This window comes from Cornus florida, unplaced genomic scaffold (genome assembly GCF_030987335.1).
Source record: "Cornus florida cultivar Cherokee Brave unplaced genomic scaffold, ASM3098733v1 CherokeeBrave_3.0.0_Hap2_Chr09, whole genome shotgun sequence".
Lineage (NCBI taxonomy): Eukaryota > Viridiplantae > Streptophyta > Magnoliopsida > Cornales > Cornaceae > Cornus > Cornus florida.
In genome coordinates, this window is record NW_026775579.1 from 93,497,165 (window position 1) to 93,511,210 (window position 14,046).

Consider the following 14,046-nt stretch of genomic DNA (forward strand, 5'->3'; position numbering starts at 1 on the left):
TTTAAATAATATTTGAAAGAGAGATTTAGTCAAATTTAAAGAGTGTTAATGAAATTAATATTTTAATAAAATATGAAATTTCAATTAAATAAAAGTAAAGTAAGTGACCAAATGTAATTAAAGTAATTCTAAGATTAACAAACTGAAATTGCGACCTATGATATAGTGTCCGAGACACAGTAAGTGTATTTGTCTAACATGTCTGGATAGATAAGCATCTAATTTTTGTTTGTAAAGCGACACATTAACACACACTTCACTTATTAGAGATGGATAGAATTCCGGCCTAGACTCCTCTTCTTCTCTGCCACAATCAAACCCTAATCTCCTCTCGTCTCGTCTCCTCAATATATATATATATATATATATATATATATTTTTAGATCTGAAAATTTCACAAACAGAGTCCATTATATATATTTGTAGGGAGAGAGTGAATTAAAGATGTGTTGTGGGAGCAAGATTTGCATGTTGTGCACATGCCTAATACTGGTGGTGATTGTGATCGGTTTTCTGTTTGGATTTGGGGTATTCAAAGATGGGTTTCACAAGTTGAAGGACACAATTCATAACTGCGACACCTCTTCATCATCTGGAAGACCCTTCATGGGTGTGGGTGTGCCTCCTCCGTTCTAGGGTTTCTATCATCAAATCTTTTTTTCTTTCAAATCTTGTTCTATAATCCATCTGCTGGGTTTGTGGGTACAAAATATATGGGGGTTTGTGTTCTTCTTTCAAGTTAATTTCTTCATTCTTTAATGAATTAATACTGTTGTTATTTTGCTACTTGATTAGGATTCAATGTAGTCACTGATTCTATTATATTGGGAATTTTTATTAATTTTTTCTTTGTTGCTATCTATGGAGGATCAATTTCATTTCATGCCTCTTTTTTTCTTTCGTGTTCATGTTTAAGAAATTATTAGGTGAAAGCTCATGGACCAATTGATTTAACCTACCTTTCCACCTAATTTTTTAATTTTATTTCTATTTTATTTGGCCAAATGTCAAATTGGATCATCAATTTTGCAATGGTACACCACAATTCACAAAGTAAGGTTACTGTGTGTGTCATGGTTCTAATATCACCTAAGCCAAATTGTTATTGCTTTATGTCAAGTGAAGATATATACTGTATATATCATTTATTTTATTTTATTTTTTGAGTCAAGTTTGTTTTGCATTAGCTCACCTATTTTGATGCAACCATCCTTTGAAATTATGAAATAAATATTGAGATAATTTACACATGTTGTAAACAATATCTCTTATATATTTGTGGAAAAACTCTTTTCTTAAATAAACTAATGCACGGATTTAAGATTCAAATTGGAGTATTTACTAATTTAATTTGCTCTATTACTTTGAAATAACTAAATTTATTGTTACATAATAATTTTAATATTAAAAAGCATCCAACTCAATGGTATAACAGTTTAATACTCCACTCTTCTTTTCCACCTTCTTCTTTACGTAAAAGAAAGAAATGCCTCAAGGGATGATAGGTTGTTGAAACATTCGGCTATATCATTTTTTATTCCATTAGCCTATAATTTCTCTTATTTTATTTTTAGTATTTGTATCAAAATTAAATAATGTTGGTCCACTTAGTAACATTAATAGAAATTAGAAAGAATAATTAGCTAGCTATCTGTTAAGTATCATTGACCAAAATTTAAGTGTCATTGACCAAAATTTTAGCATACGAGATATATATATATATATATATTTATATATATATTTTATCTCACCAACCATTTTTTCGGAGGCCTAAATTTCAACTTCATTGAGCTACCTTGTTTTATGTCCAACGAAATGAAAACAAGGTAGCTCATTCTTAACTAAATTGAAGTGTCGAAACCATATTGACTGCACCATACAAAGCATCAACAATATTCTTAGCTTTCTTTTAACTAACCAAAAAAAAAAAAAAAAAAAAAAAAAACTCTCTTAGCTTTCGACTCAAAGCACACTGCGGTGGAATTTGAACTCCTTCGCGGACGAATTGCAATTCGAACCCTTCTAGAACTCATTAAGGCTCAGTTTGGTACAATGGAGAAAAAGAAAAGAAAGAAAATGGAAGAAAATAAAAAGTATGAAAATGGAAGGAAATGAAGGGATTTGGAAGGAAAGACTAAAGCATATAAACAGTAACTTTTGTTATCTTCTCACAAATGGAAGGAAAGCTAATATTTTTAATGAAATTTTATTAATACCAAATTTGTCCTTATATTTATAAGAGAAAAATTCTATGAAAAAAAGTATAATTGTAAATTCATTACATTAGTTTCCTTTCTTTTCTTTCCCCAAACATGATTACTATCATTTCCTTTCTCTTTTTTTTTATTAATCAACCAAACGCAACAATTAACTAATACTATCATGTCATTTCTTTTATTTATTTTTCCTCCCAACTAATGTTATCCTTTCTTTTCTTTTTCGCTATATCAAACGGACCCTAAGATTGTGACCTTATTATACCAAATGCTTAATCATGCAACTCACGTGTGGTCCACTTTGTTTGCTAAGGAAAAAAAAAGAAAAATCCGGAATTGGAATCTACCTTCATCATGTTGTAGTCCACCACTTCGTCCTCCGGATCATTCAAGTTAGCCGTCAATCCGGCTAAAATCCGGCTACAATCATTCACCGGAATTGACTTAGTTCTCTCCATTAACGATTCTATGGAAATTAATGGGAGACACATTTGAACTTGGTTGGGCCTGTGCCCTTGTTGCCCATTGGGCTTGTATTTAACTTACTTTGTAATTGGGCTTTGGCCCCAAACTTTGTAATTATTTTAATATTAAGGTCAGTTGCTTAACTTTCCCAAAAAAAAAAATTCATGGTCCACGAGCCAGATTCAAAAGTTTAGGCAATGGAAGTTTTAAAAGTAAAAATATAAGTGTTAATTATAAATTAAAATTTCTTTTAATAATTATTCACATTCTATATTTTTACACGTACTACACTTTACTCCCTCCGTCCCACAATACATGTTCTGTATAAAAAATTCAACTTTTGATGGTGATGGAGTTTTAATAGTTTTTTATTATATTAATAAGAGTGAAATTTCAAATCTGTCCTTACTAAAAAATAAAATAGTGCTCATTAATTAATACAGTTGTTTAGTTAAAGGGATAGTTTGAAAATATTATAAAAAATAGTACATTCAATTTTGGAATAGGACATGTTTTTTTGGAACATCCTAAAATGGAAAGATAGGCAACTATTTTGACACGAAATGAGTAATAATTTTAATAAATGAAATGTCAAAATAACTCTCAAAAGAACAATACGGAGTATTTTATAGTAATTTTCAAAATTATATACTACGTAATTTAAATACAAGTGCTGTGTAGATGGAGTAAAAATGGAAAGTGGATCTCCCTTTTATTAATAACTCCTACTTAATAACAGTGTTAGGGTTAAGAAAGTCTTTCTTCACAGACATTTCGCCCGCCCAAATACGCAACATCACCGACAGCTCAAATATTTGAATCTCTCTCTCTCCAAATTCATACCATAGTTTCAGCTTCTTCTTATCTTTGACCCCTCATTTCAAACATACAACTAGTTTGCCTCTATCATCTCTACATTCGTACATTTCAATCAGACCCAAAACCCCAGATTTATTTTTTGTTAACTGAAAACCCTAGATTTCTCAATCTACATTACCGATCGTTATATCATCTCTGATATGGCAAACTCGGATTCCACATCATCAGTCCCTGCCGTTGCTCCTCCTCTCTCCTCCGTAATTTCCTCTCTCCAAGTTACTGTGTGTGTATATATCAATCTAAGGTTTTTTTGGTTGCTGTTGTTATTGTTGTTGTTTTTTTGCTTTTGTTTTTTGTTTTTTACTGATGACTTCTTTTTTTTTGCTTTTGTTTTTTTACTGATGATTCTAAGTTTTGCTTAGATTGTTATCTGGTTATTCGTGTTTGCATATACTGATGATTATATATATTTAATTTATTTTGAAATTGCAGAAGAAGGAGAACATAACGCCTATGAGCTCAAAAATCTCTGTACGTTGAGCGCTTTAGGTTACATATTACCAAATCGCATTGTTTGATTTTACCTAAAATCTTTGTCAAATGTGGTTATGCTTTTGTTTTCAGGAATTGAGTGAATCAAGGGCGGAGCTTCTCAATAGGATTCAAGGACTTAAACAGGTGATACCAAATTATATATATATATGTATGCAATTGTATTTGTGCAATTGAAGAGTTTATTTCCCATATCTATATGTTGGTAAAAACTATAAATAAATCTTTGTTTCACATTCATTTCAGGACCTTCAAAGTTGGAGGTCGAAACTCGACACTCAAGTTAAGACCTACCGCAATGTAAGTGGCTGCTGCTAATTCTATATGATGAAAAATTGTCTTCTGTATCATCAATTTTTATGCTATGTTTTGTTTCATGCACTGATAGCATTTTTTTTTTTTATTGCATATTGTTTCAGCTTCTCTTTACCTTTGGATGCACTGAAAAATTTGACTGGAATTGGTAGAACTTAAATATTAATCTCCCTTGTGCTATCCCGTGCTAGTCCACTTATTTGATTTTGAATCTTAATAATGTGAATCATTTCTTTAGATGAAAATTTTAGCTGAAAATCCTGAAATAAAAATTGAATGAACTATATTTCAAAACTTGCAAGCTCCTTAGGATTCTGTTTTGAATTTCATAGACATAATAACAAAGTTAAGATTCAATTGGAATTGATTGAGTCTGTATCACGCAGCAAAATCATTAATAGGTACTACAATTTTGAACAACTATTCAGAGTTTAAAAAGATTTGTTAGGAATGAGTGTCATGTGTTAGTAATTTCGTACACAAAAGGTTGTGATGTGTCAAAGTGTTCAGAACCATTTGTCTACAACTGTTGAAGATTTTGGAGACAAAGATTTGCGAAGAACATGGCGTAAAATCCGTTTAACTCAATCACACATCTAGGTCACAAGTAAATAGACCTTAGTTGACCTACAATTGATCTTAAAACGGCTTAAATTGTTTTTTTCTTCTGAACTTGTTTTTACAATTAGAGTTTTCAAATTAATGTTTGCTGAAATTTTTTCAAAATTGATATTTATTGGAAAATAGTGTGCACGGATCAATCAAGGGCTCCTATAAGCCTCAATTGATATATGGATTAATCAAAGTTTTTTCAAAGTTTCTGAATTGAATTCCAATAGGCCTTGATCGATTGAGAGGACTCCAATAGGTGATAAAGGATGGCTCGATCAATCGAACCTTGCAAAAGTTCATTTTTGAAAGATCTCTTAAATCAGATTTTCAAATGGATTCAACCCACCATATAAATGAGTCTCCTATACATAAACATGGGGTTAAGTCAGTTTAGGATATCCAATTAAGCCTCCAAGTTCTTGAAATAGAAGCCTTATTTTAGAAAGAGAAAATACTTGTTCTTCAATCCTAGGGTTTTCAATATACTAACCAATAGACGTGATCGAGTATTCAACTACGAGGAGATCATCAGCTTACTATCAAGTGCAATTCAAACGATCAATATTAGAGCAGAAGGATTGAACAACCATGGAGAAGTAGATTGCTTAAGTAGTGGATCTATTGACAGAGCTCCAACCTTGAGAATTGAGTGGAGAGTTTAGTGTAACCTGGTTTTGGCCTTTTTATTATATAGTTGATTGTTCATGGTTGGACGGGGGTTCCGTGATATTTTCCTGTTTTGGTGTTTCCACTAAAATTTCTTGTATCCTTGCTCTCTCTATTTCTTTTAGTGTTTGTGTGATTGCATGGATGAAATTGAATAGTATAATTAACTAGTATCAGCGACAATTCAAAAGTTAGTTAAAATTCAAGCTAATATCCACAAGACCTCCTCTCTAGGTCCAATTGAATGGTCACACTCTGACCAAATCAGAGCCTTGGGTGACGGTTGATAATTTCACAAAAAATTGAAATTGAAAAGTTGCATATAAATGTAAGAGTGGAAGAGGCAGCCATATATGGTGGATTAAGCAATTCAAGAGCTAAGAATACTGCAGGTCCCTAGTAAAAAGGATATGCATATGCCCGCTATCCATCTATTATATTATCACTTAATCTTGAAAATTAGATGTGGAAAGCTGGATGTAAAGGATTCATTACCCTTACTTGCTTGGGTACTTTCACAGTAAAAATTTCACATTCAAATTCAGTGATGTACCTTATAGTTAAGAGTGCACACTTTGTGGGAAAATTGTAAGTTGTTTCTTAATCTCTCAGGGTTGACAAGAATCTGGTGACGACAATTCCAGTTCATTTTGGTTCTTGTTATATGTTTACGATCATAGAGGTTCTACTGCTGTTTCCTAGTATTGCCTTCGCTCTAATTATCATTTCACCCCAATGTCACCTTAGGTTTTGCAGATATAAAGCTGGGAATCACATTTGCTAAAGAATTAGTAGTTGAATTGTCTGTTTTGCCCTTTACAGTATGTGTGATGAAAATGAGACCATGAACATGAGAAGAGCACATGACAAGTGAGATAAATCACTAAGCACTAAGCTTATCTTTGTAGGTGTAACATGCTGGACTAAACATCATCGTTTAAGGACAGACACTTGTCTAAATTCTCTGGAAGTTTTTAGACTTCACAGTTTAATAACGCAATTTCTGGTAGAAAAACGACAACTGTGGGTTGAAAAGTTTTTCTGAACTACATCAGCTAACAAAACAATTAGGCCATCATTCATAAAGTGAAATTAACCCTCCTTTCTTTACTAGTTAATGTCTGAAAAACACTTTATTCATAATTTCATACCTTTCTTTTTTACATTCAAATGATTTGTGGAAGAGACAAAGGGTTAAAATAGTGTCAGGAAGTCTAATCCTCAGACTGGTTAAAAACAGTTACCACTTACCATGTTGAAATATTAATAGATGCAGAATTACCATAGGGGATGGAAACATTAGAAAGGTACCAGAACCCTCAAGAACAAAAACCAATTTAACTCCAAATGTAATATTTTAAAATTATATCCAGCTCAAAGAGTTATAAGATTTTCACATCTGAAGTTTCAATTTATGTTCAAGAATATGTGCATGCTCAGATCATGAAAGAATAGGGAAGACAGCAAGGTTCACAGACACACACACACACACACACACACACACAAAGAGAGAGAAGGAGGAGGAGAAGAAGAAAAGAAAATTTTCTTGGTTAAGCTCCAATCTGTTTACATGGAAAGTGAGTCATAGAAAGATAGAAGTGATACTAGAAGAATAAAGGAATGGATAACATAAGATATGTTAACACATTATTTTATATATATTAAAGGCAAAAGAGCCGTGTAGTGAAAGCAAAAAAGCTTGCAGTATGCTTTTCTTACTCTAGGTGCATACTGAGGATGACTTAGGTGGTGATTGAACTTAATCTTTATTCCAGTGACACATGTGTGAAGGGTGCATGCAGTCAGCAAGCTGCATGCTTGGTCTTGTGAATTTTTTGCAGTCATATTACTATTGAAAGCTTTGAGTAATCAAGAATTTCTGGAATTTGTGATCCTCTTTTAAATCAGTGGCCGTTGGTCCAGTAAAATAACTTGCCATTGTAAATTGGCTTCAATGAATTTTATTTTATTTTTTTCTTCAGTAAAGAATTTGCCTTCTATGTTATATCCACAGTATATTGTCACTTTTTATTCATTTATTTCCAACCCCACCAATGCTTGGGTATCTATTCTACTAGGATTGCCTTAAAAATGTCTTGTTTCTCTCAAATTGTCACCATGCTGTGTCTCATGTGAGCTGAATTATCGCCCTCAGCACCAGGTATTTTGTGGTTTCTACATGTAATAAATAAGCAAAATATAAATAAGATTTTATTTCGTTCTTTCTTGTCTTTGCTTGTTGTATAGTGTCTTTTATTAGTACATAAAATGGTTCACTCCTAGCTCCTGCTGATTGAACTTATGAAAACAAATTCCTCTTCTGATTCTATTTCCTTGCACCATGCAGGAGCTTTCAGAAGTCAAGAAATCACTGAATGTTGAAGTGGAGCAGCTTAGATATGTGAGTGGCACTCTTATAACTTATATTCAAAATATAAATAATTAGGACGCTTATCTTATTTGCTTGAAACTAGGATTTTCAACAACTGAAGACTACTCTCCAGCAGCAGCAGGAGGATGTCACTGCCAGCTTAAGAAACCTGGGGGTAAGCAATTTTCAAGCATTTGTTTCCTCGGGGAATTCATCTTATTTTCCAACATTTTTGTATGCTTTCAAAAATCAATGCAATCACATTATCTATTATCTTGAATCTCTTGCAGTTGCAGGATGTTTCAGGAAAAGTTGAACAAAACGAAGGCTCCAAGGTTGAAGCCAATGATGAGAGAGTCGAAGCTTTAGCTGAAGAGGATACTGGTAAAGAAACTGAAAAGTAGATTTATTTTCCTTGCATTGTTATAAATTTTTAGACAATCATCTATTTATGACACCATTTGTGAATGTTGTGCATTGTGCTCCTAAGTTAAAAGAGACGCCACATCATCGTCTAGTTCAGGACAGATCGTCGTCTGTTGTATGTCTTTATTTATATTTTCAATGGTGCAAAGAGAACTTATTGTTATGCTTTAAAATTGGCCTAATTTTTGCAATTGATTTTACTGATATCAAGCATAAATTTCAAATATGATATGAACTGTGCAATGTAATATAAACGTTAGACGGGAGGGACCATATATTCTAGGCCTTTTCTTATTATGAAATAATTATATACTGGAATGATGTATTGCCACTATATTGTTTTACTTGCATAATCTTTTTTTTGGTAGTAGAATAAGCTAAGTTTTATGACAGATCTATGATCACGATTAAGTGGGGAGAGTCGGGTATATCTTGAATTTCATTCCCGATGAATTTTTTAAATTATTTTTTGGAATAGTTATTCTGTAACCATATATATTTTTTCAGTAGGTAAGTAATATGCAACACACGGTCTTGTGTGGGCAAGAACCACTCACTTTTTTCTTGAAGGGGTAGATTTAATATACATCTATTTTGATATTGAAAATACATTATTTTCTATATTTTGATATTGAAAAATAATTCGAAGTAATAGAAAGCCATGCCTGTATGGAGTGTTTTCAACACCATTTTACAACCATGCCTTATCTTAGAGTAGTAATGATGATTTGCGTTTCATGATGCCTATGTTTAGATTTTTTGGCAGAACGACCTCTCGCTCAAGTTGCTAAAAACTCATAAATTGTCCACGGAATGGATTATTTATTTATTGATTTTTTATTCATGCTAGTTAAGTGTTTTTAACTTGGGTTTATAGTTAAAGTGTTTTTTTTTATATATATATAAAAAAAATCATTTATTTAAAATACTCCCTGCTTTTTGTTTCTCTTACTTGAGTCGCTGAACATCATTAGATACACCATATTCTTAGACAGTTTAGAATTATTAAGATTTAAGTGCATCATCATCTCTATAAAATAAATAAATACTGTAAACTAATAAGAATATAGATGGCACAAACAGTAATTTCACTTTTAGAAACTCGAGAGGTCAATTAGCACCGACAAGCACTTCACATTCTTAAATCTTAGAATGCAAACAAAATTTGGAAATGTATAGGAATGGGTAGACTCTGCATGGCCTCTTCTTAACATATTTTTAATGAGAGGATGGAAGGTAAAGTCTTCCACATTTAGAAAATTTGGAAATGTTGGAGGATTTTAGATAGTTATAGGAATGTGTAGGATAGAGAATATTCTAAAAAAAAAATTAGAGAGTAAGGTAAGTTGTAAATATTTGGATATTTTAGAATAGTGTTCCACGGACGGCCATGTATCCAACCTATCATAGGGAGAGTGTCTATAAAAAGAGGAGTTTCATTGAATATGTTTCAATCCTATATCTTAGAAAGAATTTGAAATTGGCAATTATTGTAGTTCTCCAAGTTATTGTGGTGTGTTGTGAAACAAAGATAAAATAATAAATCTGCTTGGATGGGATGATGTATTTCATAATATTGTACTGATTTTTAATGTATTAAAAGGATAGATCGTAATATTTAATATTTTAAAGTTGATAGATTTTTATTTTATTTTTTAATAACAAAACTACTGCAAATCCGCTCTGTAACTACTTTGCAAACTTGTAATCTCTTTACTACTAGTATTTCAAGAATAATAAATTATTAATTTGAAAAAAAAAACTTTAATATATTTACAAGGCCACAAGACATTTGTTTACGGTACCTAACATCTTAGACTTGAGGGACCATCTATTCTAAACATTTCTTGTCATTAAAATAATAATTATATTGGGAATGATGTATTGTCACTATATTGTTTTACTAATTACTAACGTAATCTTTTTCCTCCTTTATGTTCCTTTGGGTTGGTAGAATAAGCCAAGTTTTGTGGCAGATCTATGATGATTAAGTGGAGAGAGTCAACTATATCTTGAATTTCTTTTTTTTTTTTTTTTTTTTAATTCCATATCCATTTTTTGTAGTATGTAAATAATATGTATTGTGGGCTCCAACCACTCTTTTCTTTAGAGGGTAGATTTCATATTTTCAGTGGTCCATATCTGTATGTTTTAATATTGAAAATCAATTCTTTGCTATAATTATCAGAACTATAGTTGACAATTAAACAAAGCACAAGTTGGCTTGGCTCATTTATTAAAAAGGAAAACTTTGTACTTGAATACTACACATTCATGGATGAAAATATTAGAGAATTTTAATTACCCAAAAAAAAAAAAAAAAAAAAAAGGTAGATAATGTTAATAGAAATTGCAGAATGAAAAGTGGTTAAAAGTAGTTCACAAAAAAACAAGAGTGGTTAAGAAGAAGAAAAAAAAACAAGGGTAAAGAGGCGCAGTAGACATTTTGGCTTGATTTTACTGACACAAGGCACAAAATGGTTGGAGATCTCCAATACGGGTCCCACCATGTGATGACCCCATCAAGTGTTAGATTGGCCGGGACAGATTTCTCCAAAAGTTTAAATTTCATGAGACCGCTAAGTTTATTGGGTGGAATGACCTCTTTTGTATAAATTGCATAAAATTATAAATCATCTATAAAAATGAATAATTTATTTATTGAAATTTTATTCCTGATAAAATTTATAATAAGATTTGAAAAGGAATCTTTTATTACAAATACTCCCTTTGCCTTTTATATTTCTCTTATTTGAGACAATATTGTTTTTGAGGCACAAAAGATCTATATGCATCCTTCTCCATTGCAAAAGAGTCACTGGACATCTTCAGATATAGAAGATTAGTTTTTTTTTGGCACTCAATTTTGCCCCCCTAAATCTGGAGGAATTGTGATGTTTTAAAAATCTTGCTTTGGCCAGGGTAATTAGGATGGTTCAACCTGGACCAATTTAAAAGTTTTTGAGTTTGGACTGTGTAAGTTGTAATTCGATCTGTGCTTGAATTGAAAAGTAAAAATCCAATTTCATTTTAGGCCACACTTATTATGTCGGACAATTTAAAATTCAATCCAAGCAAGTCTCCAATTACAAAATCCAATAAAATCCAATTCATAGATTTTAATATATTATATATGTATATGTATTTATGTTAGCTGCGTGGAATTTAATAGGTTCATTTGGTTGTAACATAAATAACATATTGAACTTATTAATTTTTTATCATGGCATGCCAATATATCTTCAATTATTTTAATAATGAAAAAGTTAAAGGTTGTTCTATTTGTTAATATAGCAACCCGAATTATAACTTGAAATATCAATAAATTCAAACTTAGAAAATTCAACCATATTTGCAAGACTTCAAAAGAGATAAAAGTAGGGATGAGTTGGGCATTAGTTGATTAGGTTAGGTTGAGGGTTGAGTTAAATTGGATTAGGGTTGAAAATGTTAGATATTGAGACAAGTGAGAAGTAGGTCATCAACCCGCCTAAGTTGCATCTAAAGGCAAGACATGATAATACTGGTTGTACCATTCACAAGGGAGAAAGTAATTTTTTTTTTTTTTTTGGATCACAAGGGAGAAAGTAAATTCTTAAATCTTACAATGAAGACAAAATTGCTCATTTCACGTGGTTTGACTAAATAAATTGATATTTATTTATAAAAAGGTCATGCTTGTCTGGAGATTTTCCAACACCATGTTACAGCAATGCCATTTTAGTTCTTCCAACACCATGTTACTTTTTTAAGTAGCATGAAGTTATAAATCATCTACACAATGGATTATTTATTTATTGATCTTCTACTCATGATAAACACACTTGGGTTTATAATTAAGAGTTTTCCTTTAAAAAAGAATCATTTGTTTCAAATACTCCCTATGCCTTTTGTTTCTCTTATTCGAGACAAGTTTGTTTTTCAGCCACAATATATATAGAGTCACTGAACATCTTTAGATATAGATGCTTTTGTGTGTGTATTTTGGGCACTTAATTTTGGTGGAATTGTCATGTTCTTCAAATATTGCTTTGAAGAACAAGACAGTTTTGAATTATTAAGATTTAAGCGTATCAAATCACTATATAATAAATTAATAAATAAATAAACCAATAAACAATATTAATTATATAATTTACTTTTAACCACTCGAAAGAGCAACGACCACTAACAAGTCGAATCAGACTATTTAGAGAATTGTGGAGTGTTAGGGATTTAAAGAAAGTTTTAGTAATATGTAGACTTAAAAATATTCTAAAAAAGTAGAGAGTGATTTAGAATTGTAGATTAGATAAAGAGTAGCGGGAGGATCTCTATATAAATAGTAGGAGTTTCATTTATAGATATGAGTGCTGAGTTGGAAAAGAGAAAGATATGAGAGCTTGGTAGATAAAAGAAGTTGCGAATCAAGTATCTTAATGAAAATTAATGGTAGTGTGGTTTAAGATGTTTTTGTTGAAAATTATATCTATAAGTTGACTTGATGATTGTGCCAAGTTTATTGGGTCTTTATTATAGACTAATATTTAGGACTTTTGTGCCAATTTTTTCAGATTTCTTTTTGGTATCAGAGTCACCGTGGAGATGGCGGCATAAGTCTCATCTTCGATGGCAGTCCATCATCCTCCCCTTCATTTTTTAGATTTCATATTTGATTTTTAAGATTTCTCTTTCGTCATTTGATTTTGTTGGAGCTCTCTGTTTTGGGTTGTTTAAGGTCTCTATTTTGTTAGAGCTCTCTCTTTTGGTCCAAGAGAATATATTTTTAAGATTTCATATTTGATTTTTAAGATTTCTCTTTCGTCATTTGATTTTATTGGAGTTCTCTGTTTTGGGTTGTTTAAGGTCTTTGTTTCGTTGGAGCTCTTTCTTTTGGTCAAAGAGAATATTGCACAACCTTTTTCCTGGCGATATTTCCAACTTTATTTCGGATCTTTTTCATCTCTCGGATGGATCGCTCCGGTGTAGGGAGGCTCTCCTCTCAGGTTTAGACCCCTTATTTGGGGATATCCCCTTAGCATTTGACATGTGCTAAGGGTCTCTCGGTGCTATTTGTGCCTTATTTAGACTACCGGTGTATTCGGTAACATTGTCCTTTGCCTTGTTGGGCTGCCGGTGTGTTCGGTAGCGTTGTCCTTTGCCTTGTTGGGCTGCCGGTGTGTTTAGTAGCATGTTGTTCACCGTTTCCATATTTGCAACGGTATCTATTGCCTTATTTGGACTGCCGGTGTGTTTGGCAGTATTTTCCTCGCATTTGTCGTGTCTTCGGCAGCTCAGGTAGTTTTTATTGACTTGTTTAGGCCACCGATGTATTTGGTATCATTGTTCGTAACTTTCGACATGTGTTCGGTGCTATGTGGACTTATTTGGACTACTGGTGTATTTGGTAACATTGTTCTTCGTCTTCTTTCCTCTCCCTTCATCATTCACACTTGAAGATTTAATGGAGGAATCAGTGGAGAAATCTTTCAGTAATTGATATTGTTTCCCATTATTGAAAATTTGGTGTTGCTAGGAATTAGTGGAGAAAAATCCTCCTTGTTTCCTATGTTCTAATTCTTTCCATTTTCATAATTTCTTCTCCTATATAAAGGAACTTCCACC

General features: G+C 32.0%; 2 protein-coding genes across 2 annotated transcripts; both read left to right on the forward strand.

Annotated features, from left to right (window-relative positions):
- The first annotated feature begins 211 nt into the window (after positions 1-211).
- LOC132275282 (uncharacterized) lies at positions 212-858 on the forward strand. Its single transcript, XM_059776743.1, has one exon. It carries the CDS (start codon positions 445-447, stop codon positions 634-636), a length of 192 nt encoding a protein of 63 aa, XP_059632726.1. The 5' UTR covers positions 212-444; the 3' UTR covers positions 637-858.
- Positions 859-3,453: 2,595 nt separating this feature from the next.
- LOC132273497 (uncharacterized) lies at positions 3,454-8,645 on the forward strand. Its single transcript, XM_059774452.1, has 7 exons — positions 3,454-3,757; positions 3,993-4,031; positions 4,125-4,178; positions 4,299-4,352; positions 7,993-8,046; positions 8,120-8,191; positions 8,307-8,645. The coding sequence occupies exons 1-7, from the start codon at positions 3,701-3,703 to the stop codon at positions 8,418-8,420; spliced, it is 444 nt and encodes a 147-aa protein (XP_059630435.1). The 5' UTR covers positions 3,454-3,700; the 3' UTR covers positions 8,421-8,645.
- The last annotated feature ends 5,401 nt before the right edge of the window (positions 8,646-14,046 follow it).